General features: G+C 27.4%; 1 protein-coding gene across 2 annotated transcripts; it reads left to right on the plus strand.

Annotated features, from left to right (window-relative positions):
* The first annotated feature begins 12,663 nt into the window (after positions 1–12,663).
* Positions 12,664–15,640, plus strand: LOC127247602 (transcription factor TCP4). Of its 2 annotated transcripts, none has more exons than XM_051269526.1 (2): positions 12,664–15,164; positions 15,246–15,640. In XM_051269526.1, exon 1 carries the CDS (start codon positions 13,760–13,762, stop codon positions 15,116–15,118), a length of 1,359 nt encoding a protein of 452 aa, XP_051125483.1. In that variant the 5' UTR covers positions 12,664–13,759; the 3' UTR covers positions 15,119–15,164; positions 15,246–15,640. The 2 variants fall into 2 exon arrangements, with proteins under 2 accessions (XP_051125483.1, XP_051125482.1); XM_051269525.1 differs by having other exon boundaries at positions 12,667–15,164; positions 15,242–15,640.
* Positions 15,641–20,519: the final 4,879 nt, after the last annotated feature.

Raw genomic sequence — 20,519 nt, forward strand, 5'->3', positions numbered from 1 at the left:
ATTCTTGATTTAATAAGTGTTTGGCCTAATAAGTTAAGATCTACATAGATGATCTTGGCTGTGCTATATATATTGTATTAGGGTTTGTTTGTTTGGGCTTTGGATTTTGAGTTGGGATTTGAATAGTAAAATTTTTTAATTTGAATAGTTGTATGATGTGATATAAATAGGTATTGATGTGATATTTTGAATGTAAAATTAATTTTTAATAAAATATAAAAAATAAAAAATAGGTGTTTGATTTGATAATTTTTTTAAAAAAAAAAATTAGATGAATAGTGTATTCGGACATTACTACCTGCTTCAACAATCTCCTATATAGGTTCTGTTTTGACATGGAATTTTTGAAGTTTTTGAAATTTTTAAATTTTGACTATGATAAAAAATTAACATTTGATATGATAATTTGTGAATATATACATAGCTGGTGTAATATTTTTTTAAAAATTAAATAGTACCAAATTTGCAGAATATTGTGTAAACAAAGCTATAGTTTTCCAATATCTATCTCCAATGGTCAACTTTATATTTTTTTAAAAATTAAATAGTACCAAATTTGCAGAATATTGTGTAAACAAAGCTATAGTTTTCCAATATCTATCTCCAATGGTCAACTTTATATTTTTCTTTATAATAAATAATTTTATTTTGATGCTTTCAACATTAAAATTTTGTTTTAAAAAATATTATATTATACATCATATATATTTATATTAAGATTCATGATTAAAATTTTGAAATTATTAAATATAATTTAAATTAATTTAAAATAACTTATATTACACCATTATGAAAATATTCATACAAAATAATACATTTATTTACTTAATGACTCTAAGGTCTCATTTATTTTTTATGTGTTGATTTTCAATATTATTTATTATATCAAAATGTAGTATAAATTAAGAAAAAAATGCAAAAATATTTGAATTAGTTTCTTATAATATTAGTAGAAGGACATTTGTACAAAAGATTATACAAGATATTTTTAATGTTTAACAATAATGATAAAAAGGTAAATGTGACCTTTAGAAACGGACGGAAGAAATATAAAGTTGTGTGTTTCTTTTGATAGGATTTGAACTTTTTTTATTTGGATTTCATATTAAAATAATATATGATAAATTTTTATTTTTTAAAAAAAAAAAAACAGATTTTAAATAATAGAAAACTGGGTTTGAAAAACATAGAATACATTAAGGGTTAGTTCTATTTGTATTTTTGGAATAATTATGTTTTTTTATAATAGATATGAAAATTACGGCAATAATATAATAAAATGCTAAATTGTGTAATATCTACTTGTATTTTTGTATAAATGCATAAAATATCGTGTATTTATGTATTGCATGGAATCTATTTGTCGACATTAAAATAGGCACAAAACATCATTTTTATTCAAAGTTGGTGTTTATTGTAAATATGCTATTAATTATACAAATGTTATGCATATAAATACAGTAAAATATTTTAAATATTATTTTTGAATAAAATTACAAATAATTGATTGATCTATTATTTCACTGTTTGTAAATGTAAATTATTTTTTTTTATAAACTTTGAAATAAAAAGTTGATTAATTTTCCATTTATTTATTTTATTCAAAGAGTAATAGTATTTAAAATATTTTACCATATTTATTTGTATAATATTTACATTATTAGTTGAATATTTACAATAAACCTCAGTTTTGGATGGATAGATTATTTTGTGTATATACTTTAGTATAAGATAAAGCTATTTCATGCAATAAATAATAACAATATATTTTTTATATTTATAATAAAATGCATTTGGGTATTATGCAATTTACTTTATAAAAATAATACTTTTTTTGTCTCACAACTATAGTTTTGGTTATATTGGACACGGAATTTAAAAAATATTAATATTATTTAATAGTGAGTAAAAAGTATAAGTAAAAGATATTTTTGCCCTTGTGAGTGTATTAGTGTAAAAGGTAGTGGCAATTGTGTAATAATAATGAACGAGTAAGAGTAGTTATATAGTGATATGGTTATTTATGAAAATAAGACTATTGTTTTGTGACGGAAAAAAATAATAAACAAGACTCTTGTATTGGGACGGAGGGAGTAGTATTTTGTATTAAATTAACATTTTGTAAAATGATGCATTAGATATACTATTCCATTCATCCTAAAACAATAAGAACTTTGGAATAGACACGAGAATTAAGAAATAATAATATTATATTGATAGCGGTGTAAAAGTATTTTAAAATACTAAAATACTCTTACTTTATGTAATTATTGTTAAAAAAAATGACATAGTTTTGTAAAAGGTGGAGAATTAGTTACTAAAAATAAAAATGAGACTATTGTATTGTTTTGGGACGGACGAAAATGAAAAAATTAAACTACTCCCTCCGTCCTACATAATTTGTCCCTATTTTCTATTTTCGTCCGTCCCACATAATTTGTCCTTTCTTTTTTGAAAAATTAATTATAGACTTAAATCATATTTTAAAATTTAAAATTTAATTTTTTTAATCTTAATTAAACTATTTAGTTATCTAAATCTTAATCTATAATTATTTTTACTAATACATTTCTTAATTACTTACTAATTATACTTTACCTAAATTCTCGTGTCTACAGTAATACACCCATATTACATGGAAGGAATGGAGTATTATTTTGGGACGATTTTTTTTTTTATTTTTCATTTTTCATTATTATTATTATTATTATTATTATTATTATTATTATTATTATTATTATTTTAACCTTCAATGCATGCAATTTAGGCTACTTATAATTTTTTAAAATTCATGCTCTTTACCAATATAACGTAGTATAGCAATATCGCTATCATTAGAAGATTTTAGGCTTTGTTTAGATAGTCATCCCAAATAGTTTTGACATTGTAGCTTTTGCTACCATGGAAAGCCAAATAAATAAATAAATAAGTGGGCTCACGTTTTAAATATATTTAATATTATAATATTATATAAATATATATATTTATATATTCTACATTATTTTAAATTACTTTTTAATAATAACAAATGAATATTTTTATTTTTAATTTTTTGTTATGAAAAAATTTATTTTTTTATATAAAATACTACTTTCGTCCGGCTCTAAAGGTTTCATTTTATTTTTGTGTGTTGATCTTTAAATATTAATTATTATATCAAAACATAATACAAATTAAGAAAAAATTGCAAAAATACTTCCAGTGCCTTATAATACTAATAAAATGATATTTGTAAAAAAAAAATTATACAAATATAAAAATATTTTTAATATTAAATACAATGACATAAAAGGTAAATATCACCATAGGTAGACGGATGGAGTAATATATATTGATTATATTTAATATTAATATGTTTTTAAATAATCACTATTGATTACGGTTTTCACTATATACATATATATATATTATTTATATATACATAAATAATAGTGTTGCACTTTCATATTTATTGTATTTTTATATTATTCTTATTATCTAAAAATAGTTATTGTTGTAATTAATTTGAATGTAATATATCTAGTTTTACCTTTAAATTAATGTAATGTAATTTATTATTAATTCGTTTATTCATAGTGATGCAATCTAAAGAAAAAGAAAAAGTTAACAACAATATATTCAATTAAAGAAAAAGAAAATATTTAAAAGAAACAAAAAAAAAAAAAACATTTCTAAAAATAATTTGGAGTGCTCAATTATAAAAACACTAGTTAGTCATTGTTCATTCTACAGTATTAATACTAATACTATAGTAACACTTTATTGGAACAAATATAAATATTCTATTTTATAGGAAGCTTTTTAACATATCTGAATTACAGTTGACTCATTTATGATTGTTCTTTACAATTAAATAAGGCATTAGAACAATTACATTGGGAGGAGATAATAATAATAATAATAATAATAATAATAATAATAATAAAAATAATAAAAGTTGATAGTGAAAAGCAATGAAAATGACATTTCATGCATTAAATATAGTTATGTCTCAACCGATCAACGAAAAGGAAAGGTTTAATTAAAGTATTGATTTGTTCGTTTGCAATCATTAAGTTGTAAGTTAGTTAATCATAAAATTAAAGAAGTGCATCATTATACTTAGTAGGACAATTTGGTGACGACGGATATAAATTAAATACCAATAAAAAATAAATAAATAAAATAAATAAATAAATAAAAGGTTAAGAAGGAAAATGTTAAAATTTATTAGTATTATTGTTTTGTTGATGTAAGAACCGGTTGTGACCGCTATTTTTTTTTAGTGTACTCTGAATAAATTTTCGATCCATATAATAGTGCAAGACTTAAAGGCGGCTAGAAGGACTTTATTATTATTATTATTATTGACCTTAGTTTATAGTACATGTGTATTTTTTTTAATGACATGGGAATTCGTAATCTTTACTCGTCAAATATTTTGGATAAACTCTCAGTCAAATTTAATAATCAATACTTATGTACTTATTTTGATGGATATATAGATGAATATGTATGTTTGCCAAATTTTTCCAAATTTTATTATTTGAATTCCACATTTACGAAAAAAAAATATATATATATATATATTCTCTCTTGCAAAATATTTCATCAAATATTATTTTAATAATAAATTTAAACTAATTTTTCTCAAACTTACTCAAAAGAAATACACCATTGCTCTTTCCGTTTAAGAGATAACATAGCATATATGTTGATTGTGTTTAACATACATGTTATAATAAGATCAATCCTAGCATATATTGTATAAAGTATTATCATACCAGTTCATATGTTATATTTGCTATATTAGCATGCATTTTATACCGTTAATTTATAGCTCGTGTCATGTATTGTTTGCTCGTATATTGTATTTACATTATATTAATATATATTTTATACTAATATTTAGGTTATAGTTAAGTTGTGTTGTCAATTTACTCTAACCGTCATAATTACTACCATCCGAATGTGCGCTATGGGTAAATTTCTAGTCGAATCTAATAGTCTGCAAACTAGGTTCGACAAGGCAAGTCACACCAGGCGAACCATGTATGGCGGATAATACCTAGAGGGGTTTGGGTTTGACCCCGTGACCTCAGGGCCACAAGTCCATTCCCATAAGTCGATTTGATCTTTTGGTTAAATAGGATATTGGTGTAATATTTTATAAGTGTCTTATAATATAAATGGGACAAAAAATAAGACACTTTTATATTTGATATAAAAATGTAGTACAAATTAAAAAAAAATAACAAAAATACTTTTATAAGTGTCTTATAATAGTAATATATTGATATTTGTGCAGGAAATATATTTTTATTAAAATTGTATAAAATAAATAACTTTAATTTATATTTAAAATAATAAATAAATAAGTAAAGGAAAAAAGATATTAAAGGCATAATACATTTTTGAGTTTCCACAAACCAAACAAAATAGGGAAAACTATTTTTTTAAACTCTTAACTGGACTCCCTTATCATTTTAGTCTCGTAAGTGGAGTCTGTCGCAAACTAATCTTATAAGTGGAGAAGTTTCGTTGTTTTAGTCCTCCGGCACCGGTGACGCCCGCGTGGCTCGCCGAAATCCACGTGTCCAGGTTAGCGACACCTGGCGGACACATGGATTTTTTATTTTTTTTTTTCAATTGGACCAAATAAAAAAATTTAAAAAACAAATAAAATTAAAAATAAATTATAGAAAAATTTTAAAAAATGAAATAAAATAAAATAAAATCCACGTGTCCGCCAGGTCAGCGACACCCGGCAGACACGTGGCCTCTGACGAGCCGCGCGGACGTTTCCGGCGCCGGAGGATTAAAACAACGAAAATTTTTCATTTATGAGACTAGTTTGCAACAAGCTCCACTTACGAGACTAAAATGATAATGAGTCTAGTTACGAGACTTAAAAAACAATTTGCTAAAAAAAATAAAATAAGGGAAACTTTTCATATGGCTTTACACATATTGATTGTGTCGGACACGTTAAAGAAACTAAATAAAAATAAAATAAAATAAATAAATAAAAGGACAAGAGCCAAAATGCTGCGATAATTTGTTTCACAGTTAAAATAACATTCTCAAATAAATTGTGGTGATTGTAAAGGGCTACAATTAATCTGGCACGTATTAGGATTTAAATGGTAATTTTAAATTGTGATGTTATAATTGTTTAGGGAAAAAAATAAAATAAAATTGTTTAGAGTAACCAATTTTACTCACAGGATATTTGTTTAATAATAATTTGTTTAGTATTACATATTGAATTATTAAATTTATATATTCAGAGTTCTATTACGATCGGCCAAAGGCTAAGAATAGCGAACTAATTTCGGAGCCCAGCAAAAAATTGTCGATCGAAGGCTACTTGACAAGTAATCTAAGAAGAGAAACTTGAATTCGGCATGTTATGGAAGACTTCTTCGAAGAATCAATAAATGTGATAATCTCGGAATTGAGATGAATTTTAAGTTGATTAGTTAGTTAGACTATTCATATCAATAATATACTTTTTTTTTTTTAAGTTCACTTAAAAAAAATTTAAAATTAAACGTGTTTACTCTATGATAAATTTTAATAATACACGCAAACAATGACAAAAAGTATTTAGAACTTGTATTAACTTGTAAGGTCAATAATCAAATTAACTATCATTCCTCCCCCTCCCCCTCCCAAAAAAAAATAACAATCATTACTACAGTTTAATTACATTTGGTATAAACTGCTCACATCACATATTTTGTAATGTATCCGTAGATTGTATTGATATGTGATGCAATTTGTATTTCTTTTATAGTTTTTTTTTTTCAAAAAACTATATCACAATTAATAACTATTTTTACTTTAAATATTATATATACGAAATATTACATTCAACATACATTTACATAGGTGTGGCGACTCCAATGTTGAATATAAAATTCATTACTATGTTGAATAGCAAATGGTGTGCTAACGGACAAAGCACGATGTTATTATAGACAATAAATAGTCTGCGTTAATATAATACAAATAGAGCATATGAACTAACAACCCGTGATATAGTCTCACACAATACATACAACGGTTGAATTTAACATATGTCATACTCTTATATAACACACGTTATAATTATGAATAAATAACACATACTTTTATTACAAATAAGACGTATTGTGTGTAATAAAAATATGTGTTGTTTATATATTTTAAGTGTGTTGATTTTCCAAAACTATAAATATAATCAAATTTAACAATTGGACGCTTTGGAATATTGAAAATAGAAAAAATTTAGTAGTTGATATGATATTTTGTGAATATATATATATATATTAAATGTGATAATTTTGAAAAGTAAAATAGTAGTCCAAAATTATTGTTTTGTAAACAAAACCCATAGTGCTAATCTTTGCCTTGTTCAATTTTTTTTTTTTTTTTTTTTTTTTTTTTTTTTTTTTTTTTTAACGATACGAGAATCTGCACCAATTACTGTTCGAATACATTCCAGGTAAATTTTTGGCGGAACTTAATAGTCTGCAAACTTAATTCAGAAAAACAAGTTACACTAGGCGAATCATATGTGACAGACAATAATCGGAGGCATCATATATTTTAATAGCATATTATATAATTATATGTAAAAAAATATATTCTGATTTTAACCAATAACGGAACAAACAGATTATATAACACAACACAATATATAACACACAACAAATGTTAATCTAGTATATAACATAGTACGTTATATAATTTCACGTCGCACATTAAATATAGATTTCAACACAATATATAACTTACGCAACAACGCTTGTTTCTATATAACGCAAAATATATCATCTGTCTTGTAATAAAATATTAATTATTTCAAATTAATATACTAATTTGATCACATGTTATTTGTCTGTAATAAAATATTGATTGTTTTGTATTACTATACTAACGAAATCAAACCAATACGATATTAATTTGACCGTGTCAACATCCTAATCGATAAAAAATAAAAAATAAAAAATTGACCGTGTCAACATCCTAATAAAAAAAAAAAAAAAGACACAAATAATTTATGTAAGCATCAAGAGGGAAAACATTATAGGACATTTTTTAATTTATTTACATTATACAACAAATCTCCAATCAAAGTGTAGAAGAACAAGTTTGGAAATAGGACAACGATGGATATGAAATGTTTTAATTTCCAAAAGAAAAGAAGACAACAGAAAAAAGACAATACATGATGATGCAAGACAATGTTCGATTACGAGATTTAATATTGGAATGGCTCCGACCCACTTATTAGGCCTTCAAAAATTACTCTTTCTCCGTCCATTTTCTAATGTCTTATTTGATATTTACATGCATTTTTAGGCCATTAGGATTTTTGTTATAAAATAATAAATTTGTCCTTAATCTTGTGTATAGAAAATAAAAAAGTAAATAAAGTAAGGGTAAAAGAATAAATTTTGTGTATAAAAATAAAAAAAGGACAATAATTATTGGATATTCCAAATAGAAAAGTAGGACGTTAGTTTGTGGACGGAAAGAGTATTAGATTATTAGATTATCTTGAATTTCTTGGTTGTTGTTTGAAATTGAATTTTTGTTTAAATATAACTTTGATATAATATTTTGTTAGTTTTTATTATAATGAATAATATTGATTTATATTTAAAATGATAGAAGAATAAATTTATATAATCCCTCCACAAATGATCTTTTTTTTTTTGTTCGTCCATAAAAGGTGATATTTTTTATTTTTAATAAATTTATTCATTTTCAACATATTTAACAAATATAAATCGATTAAATTAAATTCTAACATCTTCCACGTAGGATCTAATTAAAACCCTTTTATTTCTATTTATGTCATGTATAAACAAATATATTTATCTATATATTAATTTTAAGTTAGTTATAAATGAATAAATCATTTCATTTTGTTTATTTACTTGTATTATATAAAATTTTATTTTTTACAAAATGATATTCATATTGTATATATTTTATTAAAATATAATGCTAAAAATATTTAAAATACCAACAACATTATTTATATAAAAAATAATATAATAATATCATAATTTTATTAATAATAATTTACTAATTTACACTATTTATTATATAATTTTTAAATACAATAATAGGATTGTTCATCCAATTTCTTTTAAATGGCACAATTCTCATAAATATTAGTTCATTATTCTCAATTTAAAATACTTTTTTTTTTTTAATCAGTGAAGATAATTATAAACTAACACAAAATGAACACATATTGTAGTTTACGACTTTATCCTCAAATCATTATACCATTTAGATGACGTGGGAACCGCAGCCACTACCCGAAAGTACGAGTACAGATTTTTTAAGTTTCAAAATTTTAATTTTTTTAAATAATAAAAAATAGATATTTGATATAATATTTTATAACTATATTTAATTTAATAGTTTTTTTTTTAAAAAAAATACTATATCAAAACTATTAAAAATTTGTCTATATAAACAGAGTCATATGTAAGTTTTACATTGTCGGAAATATGTAAATACATGTTTAGTTGCAAACTGGAAAGTTAAACTGAATGTTGGGTCACTTGACAATAAGATATTATTTTATTTTTATTTTAATTATGATGAAAATGTATTTTATTAAAAATAAATATAAAACATTTTTGAACATTTTAAAATATATTTTATCTGCCCCTTCTAATATTTGTATATTTTTATCCATTAAAATTCAAATTTGTAATTGTGGACCCTACTATAAAGTGTTAATATATTTTATTACATATATTTACTATTTTGCTTTCACTTCATTATACATTAATATCTAAAAATAAAAATAATTTGTTACACTAACATTATTCGTCCACGTACAAAAAATAAATAAAAATATTAGAATCGAAAGAATATAATTTAATAAGATATGTTTAGTTTATTTGTTTTTAATTCAAATAAAAAAAAAAATACTATTCAATCAACACGACCTTAGATAAAAATAAACTCTTGTTTTATAATATAATATTATATTAAAATAAATTTAAATTAAAAAAAATCAGTTTCAAATCAAAACCATATACACACGCATTTAATATAAATAGTATTTTTTAGAAAATAAAAAATTATAAAAATACAAATAAAATAAAAAAAAAAACAAATAAACAAACAAACAAACTTTTATTTGTTGGAAATCTAATTGAAAATTGACATAACAATTAACAACACGTCTTTTGTATGAAAAGGTGGCCGTGATTCTTTGTATTTTTGTAGTATTTAACAAAAAAATTTGGTTGTTTTGTATATTTAATTGAAAATCAATTTAAATATTAATATGCTAACTAAGATAAAATATGAATAGTATATTTTTTTTATTTTAAATGGAAAACAACGATTTTTATAAAAATGATCTCCATCCACTATCAAAAAGTGGCATAAATACGATGGACATATATATTATTTTTTTATATATAAAATATAAAATTAAAATATTATTTAAGTTTAAATTAAATTAATATTTAATTTCAAAGCATAAGTCCACAACCAAAAACTCGTAGCACTCTGAAAATAAATAAATAAAAAAAATTAAATTGAAACGATTGTTTTTTATTATATAAATAAATATTTCATGTTATAAACATAAAAATAATTTTTAACGTAACATCATTCGCCTAATTTTAATTGACACATTTTTTTATTTTTGTTTGTCTTACTATAAGACAATTGACATTTTTCTATTTTGGATAAAATTTAATATATCAAAATATACTTAATAAATATAAATAAATTTAATTCACGTAACATATAATATCATATCACGTATGATTTACTCAAAACACTTTTATTTTTATCGCTCTTAAAACTACAAATATTTTTTTATCTACCTTTAAAACTCCACATCTTTTATAAAATTAGTTTATATTAATTAAATAAATTAATCTATTTTTTTACTAATTTACATTATATGAAATTTATTATCTACAAAATGATATTCATATTGCATATATATATATATATATTTTTTTTTATTGTGATATCAGTTTTAAAATATTCATGTGACTATTACTATTCCATCCTACCATATTATTGTTAGGATGGAATGAGTCATAAATTTCTATAAGTAATAGTTTATTTTTGATTGTTATATAAAAAATACTCTTTCCATCCTATCACAACACTATTTCCATTTTTTGTGTCCAGTAACAATTGATATCTTTCTATTTTTGGTAAAAATTATTAAATCAAAATATATTTAACAAATATAAATCAATTTAATTAACTACATAACATAGAACATCGTAAATACTCAAAATCCCTTTATTTCTACCTCTCTCTTCAAAAAATAAATATTTTTATCTATATCTAAAACTACACATCTTTTATAAAATTGATTTATGTTAATTATAAATAAACAAAAATATTTTCTTATTTACTTGTATTATAAATTATTTTATTCTCTACACAAAATGATATCTATATTGCATATATTTATTAATTTCTATGTAATTTTTAAATATTTAAACATATATTTTAATTTTTACAATTATATATAATAAATTTACTTTAAAAATATAAATATTATTAATTATAAAAAAAAATAATATAATAATATTATAACTAATTATTATTAACTAATTAAATATTATTATCTTAAATATAGTTGGAACAGAGGAGTATTATTTACAAGTCACTAGTAATATTTTTTAAAACAGTGAAAGCAAATAGTTGAAATTGCAAACAAAATTTCTATAAATAAAAAAATTATACTCATTTCATCCTACCATATGTGAGTCATTTTTATTTTTTGTTTGTTCATAACATATAATATTTATTAATTTTTAATAAATTTATTTATTTTAAATGTATTTGATAAATTTAATTAAATTTTTAATCTCTCATACGTAGAATCTACTTGGAACTCTTTATTTTTATTATCTTTGGTAAACACATATTTTTATCCATATTTAAAACCTCTTAATTTTTTTATAAAATTAATTTAAATTAATTATAAATAAATAACTGTGTTCGAAACAAATAGATCATGGCTCTGGAACATAGAGATATGATATAAAAATAAATATTGTGTTTGATTTCTATTTGAAATCAAAATAATCAATATTTGCATGGTTGTTAATATCAAATTAAAATATCACTATTTATATTAAAATGAAAATTTCAAATCAAAACTAAATAATGCTATATACTTTTTCTATTGCGGGAGCATTAAGAAAAATCAATAAGGGTACGTTCTTCTATAGAATTTTCTCAAAACTTTTACTATTAGGCAGTGAAAATATTTAATATGGTATATAACCTAAATAAAAATATTTTATATAATATTAATTTTATTTTTTTAATAAATGCCTTATTATGAAAAGTAAACGTCAGCAAAAATGTATGGTAACATTTACAGAGAGCAAAGGAGACAAAAATAAGCAAAACAGTAACAACAATAAAAGTAAAGGGGTTGATGCCATTCCATTTTCATTCATTTAACCCAATGCCCAAAACAAAAAAAAAGTGGGTTTTGGAGAGGGAAATTTGAGTGAAGCAATAATAAAGAGAGAGAAAGAAATCTTGAAAATAAATAAATAATTTCTATACAATAAATTAATAAAAAGGGATGCCAGAAAAACCACAAAAGCTGTAACAGAGGTCACTTTCAGCAAGGGGGTGGCATTTTTTTGGAGGATCTATCTCTTCCCTTCCCTTCCATTCATCCATACATCAATCACTCCCACAACACAACACAATCTTCTTAATTTATTCAATTTATATATACACATATATATATATAATTTACAACACATGGGCCTCTGAGAAATAGCCTAAATTTGAAGAAGAAAAAAAAAAAAAAAGAAATCTTGGAGAGAGCAGCAGCAAGTTTAGTTTAGATTGCTAATGAAAGAAAAAGAAAGAGGAGGTGGGATTTTTGTATTTGTTTTGTAGTGTTTGTTTAGGTTACCGCAGCAGTACTTACTGCTGGTGAACCAGCAGCACCAAAAAAAAAAAAAAAATAGAGCAGAGAGCAGTGGTGATATCACTCAGTGCAGGTCAGGTCGGGCAAGGCAGGGCAGGGCAGGACAGGGATCTTTAATCTCCTTTCTGACCCAAAAACTGCCATACGCAGTAGCAGCTAGGGAGACGATTTCTTTCTTCCTTTCTTGATTTCTTTGCTTTTTGTTTTGAGGTGTTTGGATAGGGAATTGATTATACCAAAGGGGTTTTAGGGTTGATTGAATTTGTTGTTGAAGAAGGTGTGTGTAATGATGGGTTAGAGTTGCAGTGCAGTGATGGAAATAGGAAGGTTGAATGACAGATTTGGGTTTGGGTTTGGAATAGGAACTTTGATTTTGATTATAATTATTGCAAGATTGTCTAGAAGAGAGAAGAAGAAGACAACAAGTGTTTGAGTCTGGATCCTTTGAGAAACCTCCCTCTTCCTCCTCCTCCTCCTCAACCTCAACCTCATCTTCTTCATCCTCAAACCCAAATCCCTAATCAAAACCAGAACCAGAACCAGAACCAGAGTCAGGCTATTATTACATCGAGCTCAAGGAGGCATGTAGGAGACGAGGCTGAGGGTGAAGGAGAAGACGATGATGAGCAGCGTCACTTTCTTGGAGGACCACTAGTTGCTTCCTCCTCCTCCCATGGCGATTTCCACCAAACCCACCTTCTTTACGGAGCCTTGAACGCAGAGAATCACCACCACCAGCAGGGACTAGCGCCGCCGAGGAAGCGGTCCTACCTGCCGTCTTCAAGCTCGCCGGCCGCCGAACATGCGAGAGTGGCCTTGGGGGATAGGATGGGAGAGAGCAGCCATCATCATCAGCGACCAACATCGTCACGGTTAGGGCTGATGAGGACCAGTAGTGCCTCCGCCGGCGGCGGCGAGATTGTCGAGGTGCAGGGCGGCCACATTGTGAGGTCCACCGGCCGGAAAGACCGCCACAGTAAAGTCTGCACCGCCAAAGGACCCAGAGACCGCCGCGTCCGCCTCGCCGCCCACACCGCCATCCAATTCTACGACGTCCAGGACCGCCTTGGCTACGACCGCCCCAGCAAGGCCGTCGATTGGCTAATCAAGAAGGCTAAGGCCGCCATTGACGAGCTCGCCGAGCTCCCCGCATGGCATCCCACCAACTGCTCCGTCGGCGGCGGCGGTATCGGAAAAGGAGAAGAATTGCAGAGAAAACTCGACGAAGAAGACGAAGACGAGCAACATCAACAACAGCAGATGAATTCCGATATGGTGAACCCTGAAATCTCCATCCATTCGAGCAAGCGGCCGGCAGTGGCGACAATCCTCGCCAACGAGCACCATAGCAGCACTCAGAATTCGAGCTTCCTCCCCCCTGCTTTAGACTCAGACGCCATTGCTGACACCATCAAGTCCTTCTTCCCCATGGGCGCTTCTGCAGAAGCCAGTTCCTCATCTATGCAATTCGACAACTTCCCAACCCCCGATTTACTGTCGAGAAACAACAGCAACAGCCAAAGCCAAGATTTGCGGCTCTCATTGCACTCCCTGCAAGATCCCATAATGCTCCATCCTCACCCTCACCACCATAACCCTAACCAAAATCACACTCACGCCGGCGAACAAACACACGTTCTATTCACCGGAACTCCGCTAGGCTTCGACGGAGCTTCAGCCTGGCAGGACCACCACCACCACCACCACCAACAAACAGCCGATCAACTCAGCCGCTTTCAGAGGCTTGCAGCTTGGAATGCCGCCGGCGGCGGCGGCGGCGGCGGAGGAGATTCAGCAAGTGGGAGTGGCGGAGCAGCCAGTGGATACTTATTCAACTCGACGCCAGCGCCATTGCAGCAGCTCCTTAGCCACAACCAGTTTTTTTCTTCTTCTCAGAGGGGACCCCTTCAGTCCAGTAACACACCTTCAGTTCGTGCTTGGATGGACCCGTCCATGGCCGCCATGGCCGACCACGGCCAGCAGCAGCAGCAGAATCACAACCACCACCATCTCCACCATCCAGCCGTTGTGCCGATCTATCCACCTTCAATGTCCGGCATTGGATTCGCCTCCGGTTTCGGTGGCTTCTCAGGGTTTCATATTCCTGCACGAATTCAGGGTGAAGAAGAGGATCACGATGGCTATTCCGACAAGCCATCCTCTGCTTCCTCCGACTCTCGTCGTTGAGAATTCACCTCCCAGACTCAAACATCCCCTCTTCCGCCATTACCAGGTGATCAAATTCAACACTTGTCAATCCCTTCCCCAATCTCGCCATTACTTATCCCCTTTTTAAACTTAAATTTTTAGTCAGGAGTCATCATCAATTTCTGCTGACGTCATTCGATCATGGAGTTCGAAGAAGCAAGGGAAGATCGAGTCTGAGTGAGTTTTTTCTCAACAATGGCAGCAGCCAAGTGGCCAAGAACCCTGAGATCTTAATTTCAGGTTTTCTCATTGATCCGGCTAGCTGTTCATTCTATGTTAATTGTTTATTGCAATTTCCAGCTTTGGATTTAAGTCCAGTCCGACTGTTTAAACGAGCAAATAGAGCTCTCAACTTTGTTTGCAGCCATTTTCCATTTCCAGTTTCCAGACATCATCCTGCTACTATATCTGTGTTGCTGATGTTTGATAAATTCCCACCTCATGATTGAGTGTTTTCAGAATAATCTCTTTATATTATTAAGTTTCCCATCACTTCTCTTTCCTTTTTGTTACAAATAAATAAAAAATAATAATAACAATCGAGTATTATTACAACCTGGATGAGGGCCATGTGGTCTTGTTTATTCGAAACATGCCATAGCTGTGCTGACAATGATTTGATCTGTTTCTTGCTCTTTTAATTCAAAATTGAAAATGGAGGAACAATTAGGTTGTTTCCTTTGTAAGGAAATGGTCAATTATTCATGTGAGGTAGAAAAGATACTTAGTTAGCAACTTATACATACATATATATACATACATACATATATATATATATATTGATTGCTAGAATTGCCTGATCTGCTGCTGCCTTCTTATTCACAACTTAAATTCTGTGAAAGGAATTGTTAAAGTGACACATCCTTTACATCTCCATCGTTGCTCGGCGTCCGGGAGCATTTGGAATAGACGTCGTTTTCTCTGGACAAATACGACACCAAAGGGTGAGATTTATACATATTCATTAATTAATGTAAGTTCAAATCGAAGCTTGCGTTTCTTGCAAGATCGAGATCGAATCTTTATCCCCCAAGTAGAGTATCCCTTTCTTTAATTAGGAAACCCCGAGTCGGTTAATTTATTTATCTGCGGCCTTTAATGTAGTTTCTTGACGGCATTGGAAATTCCGGTTTAAGATAGCTAACATGATTATAATCGATAAGTAGGTCTGTTTTGAGAAAGAAACTTTAGGTTACATTGTTTCGACATGTAATTTGTAATGTGACTCTAGTAGCTTAAAAATAGTCGGGTTTTACGGAAACTTGGTATGATGTTAGGATAACATGAGATTGGATGTAATGAAAGTTGTGGGGAAGAAAGATAGGAGGTTGAATTATTGTTGAGGGTGGGAATGAAATAGGGCCAAAAATATGGTACTTAGATATCATAGCCATGGTCCCCAACTCTGCATATCTCTGTGACCTCTTAAAAATCTCGATCCAAAGTCTAGCTGGAAACTAGTGTATTGAATTTATTACCTCACTCATAACAACACACAAAAGATGAAATTAAAATACTAGAAAGGATTGGTTTTTTTGGCTTTGTCTGAAGATAGTGACTATTCCTGGACGGTTGTTGGTACATCTTTATTGCTGACCACTTATGAGTTACGTGAGATACAACCTGTCGAAATGCTTACACATCCAAGTTCTTGGAATTCAAGAATGTGCCTATTTCTTTTCGGGTTTTTCCAAATATCGAAAACCCACTTCAAATAGAGAAATATAAAATTAATAGTGTGAAAAAAAAATGTTTGAAAAGGTAAGGAAAGAAAGCATGGTAGGTATATTGCAATGTATGTAAGATGGAAATCAATAGAGGGACCAAATATGTTGATGGGTGAATGTAATAAATAAAATGAGGCATTTAATGGTGTGAGTGATGGAATTGAGTTTTCATTCATTGTTTTGGGAAATTAAATTACAGAGACTGAATGAGGAAAATACTGTATAGTGGAAATTAAAAACACAGACTACGATGGGGTCGATCGATTTAATAATGTTGTCTGAATCGAAGAAGAAGATGATGAAGAAGAAGGGCTTTTGGTTGGTTTTGATCATAAATGCAGGACTGACTATATGGAAGTGTTTGTTTGTGGGTACAATATTTAGTTGGAGATTTGAAAGCTTGTGGGTTGGAACTTTATGCAACTTTTATAATTATTCCAATTGTTCCGTTGAAAATATTCTTGATTTCAAAAATATATAATAATAATAATAATAACAATAAATAGAAATGATATATATTTTTTTAAATAAAATTATATAATTTTATTATTTTTTTATAACGTGGGAACCGTAGCCACCTGAAGGCATCCGAGTTTGAATTTATAAATCACTTTTCACACCACCAGATCATTTTTTGGGCATCAGATCGTCAGCCTCATTTTTTCCAGCTCCTCTCTCAAAGTGATATTTATATATAATACTTATATGTATATATGATATATAAATATATATATAATATATATATGTATATGTATATGTATATGAGAAAATAGAGCTGACGACCCGATGCCAAACACAAGTATGTGTTTTAATGTTGTGTTAAATAATATTCAATATGTATGTTTTTTAATAAAATTATATATATATTTTTTTTTATATAAAATATTACATAAGTATATTATACTATTTTTATTAACTTTCTTAAAACCACAAAGAAAGGGGAGGTATGCTAAGTTTGTTTTAAATGCATTTTAGATTTTTGGAATAGTTGTTAATGTTATAATTTAATTAAATGGATATTGAATACTTTACTACTACAACTAATAACAATTGAAAAAAAGAAAAAAAGACATATACACAAGACAAATATATGTACTATAAATTGTTGGACTTTGATTAATTTGGGCCCATTAGCTGCTGTAGACCTATAGAAATAATAAAGTTTAAATTTTATCTGTAATATTTGTATCTTAATCGATGTATGAAATATTTTGCTTAAAATTTATTTTTCCTTATAATGCACTAAATCTCTATAATTGTATTCCATCATCGTAATAATTGATACATTTTTTTTTATTATTATTTTAATCCGTTCTATAAGAATTGATTATTTTTTATTTTAGTAAATTCATCAATTTAAAATATACATAACAAATATAAATAAATTTAATTAAATTTCTAATCTTTTACGTCCTAAGATCACTCAAAAAAAAAAATTATTTCTACTTTTTTTTTCTCATTAAACAAATACTTTTATCTACATTTAAAATTCTCTATTTTTTCTTATAAAACTAGTTTATATTAGTTATAAATAATTATTTATTTATTTGTATTATATATAAAAATGAAAAAAAATCACTATAAAATAATATTCATAGTACATACATTATATTTAGATATAGTGTTCAAAATATTTAAACAAATATTTTAGATATTTTTAATTATATATATTAATTCTTATTTTAAAAATACTAACAACAATTCACATAAAACTAATATCATAATCAATCATTATTAACTTATTAAATCTCTATACTTAAAATACTACATCACTAATCAAACTCGTCAATTGTTCCAGACGGCTTCGATTAAGTTACTAACGCCGTACTGATTTTCTCCAAAATCACAGTAGTAAATATCCAATGTGCACCAATCTTTAATGCATATATGTTTGTCTTTTAAACTGCTGTTGTAGAAAATTATGTTTGGTGCATTATAAAAGTGCTTTATAAAGTATATATTGTGCTCTATAAAAAAAAATATATATATATATATATCATTATTCAATTGTGCCAAATATTTGAAAATTCTAAAAATGATTATTAAATATAGCACAATTATTAGAGAAAATATCCATATTTCTTAAAATTAAAGACATGTTCTCGGCGGCTAATATCAATAGTACAGTAAAGTGTAATAAAAAAATACTTAGCATATTTATATTTTTAACAATTTCAGATTTGCATATCTAAGTAAAAGAATAAGTTCAATTTGAATATTGTAATCAATGTAATGAACATGATTCTCATCACTGATAATACAACAAACATGTTCTTTTGTAATAGGATCAAATTCATATATCATTTCGATTAATCCAAAAAAAATTTCATTGCTATTATGACGTAATTTTTCATTAGTACCACAAAATGTTGGATTATGTTTTCCAAGAAATTTTACAACATGAATCATTCTTGGCTAAATACTTTTGCAATGCTACGTTTCCTTCTTAGAATGCATTTGAGTCACTTTGTCAATAGTATGCTTTTTTAAAACCTTTGACCCAAATAATACTAAATAGTCATATTTAGAACATGTTCAATACCACTTTTATACTCTTTAATTCTAACAAAAATGTGTGTCTAATCATTAAAATCTTCATTTGTTAATTGTCGTTTCCCACACTATTACTTAAAACCTCTAAAACAAAAATAAAAAATTTTGTCAAGTTTTTTCGAATATACAAGTAAATCTGATCAATCACATTTTTTTCTATTTGGTAAAACTCTAGTGTAAAAAGAAATTGAAAATTTTCGACAAATATCCCTGAAGACTCTTTATTGCTAAATAATGTATCATATGAGAATCTAAATCATCTCAATTTTTTAGATTAAAAATGTTTAGAGAATATTCTTTATATTTTATTTTTTAACGTGAAATCATTTATGTTATATTAAAGTAAGTACAAACTATCATATTTATGCTAATGATGATGTTGTTTGTAAATATGTGTCTAATTATACACATTATGCAACTAAATTGGATAAAATATCTTAAATATTATTCTTCAAAGAATAAATATAGAAAAGCTTGAATCATCCTTCATTTTCACTATTCGTAAAACAAAGACGAGTCATAACTTAAATTTTATAAGTTGTGAAATGAAGGATTAATCTACTTTTTATTTATTTAGTTTATTCAAAGAATAGTTTTTAAAACATTATATCCAATTTATTTTCATAACACTTGCATAATTAGGTGCATATTTTGGATGCGGATTGTGTTTTCAGCTTACTTCAAAATAATATAAGAGGATTTTATACAATAAATAAAACACAAGACACTATTGCAGATTCCAATTACGAGGGTGTGACACCCCGGCTTGTAAACCACGCTGACCGGATGTATCGGGATCAGACTGGCCCCATGAGTCTTTTAGTGCGCTTTTGTCCTCATTCACACCGGGATCGTAGACTGGCCTCACATGTCAATATGATTTCTTCCAATAAACTTATGTCCTCACTTATGTGCACCCTTAGAGACTTTCCAATAGGTCACCCATCCTCAAATTACTCTTGAACAATTACGTTCAACTCTAGAGTTTTTTAGTAGGGTTTTCGAGAAGGAATGTGCTCATTATTATTGACATGAGTAGTCTATTCAATTCATTTAACCTCTAATCAACTTCGAATGGTCTTAAATATCGGCTCATCCAA

This window comes from Andrographis paniculata, unplaced genomic scaffold (assembly GCF_009805555.1).
Source record: "Andrographis paniculata isolate CXL003 unplaced genomic scaffold, ASM980555v1 Contig32END, whole genome shotgun sequence".
In the NCBI taxonomy this organism is placed as follows: Eukaryota; Viridiplantae; Streptophyta; class Magnoliopsida; order Lamiales; family Acanthaceae; genus Andrographis; species Andrographis paniculata.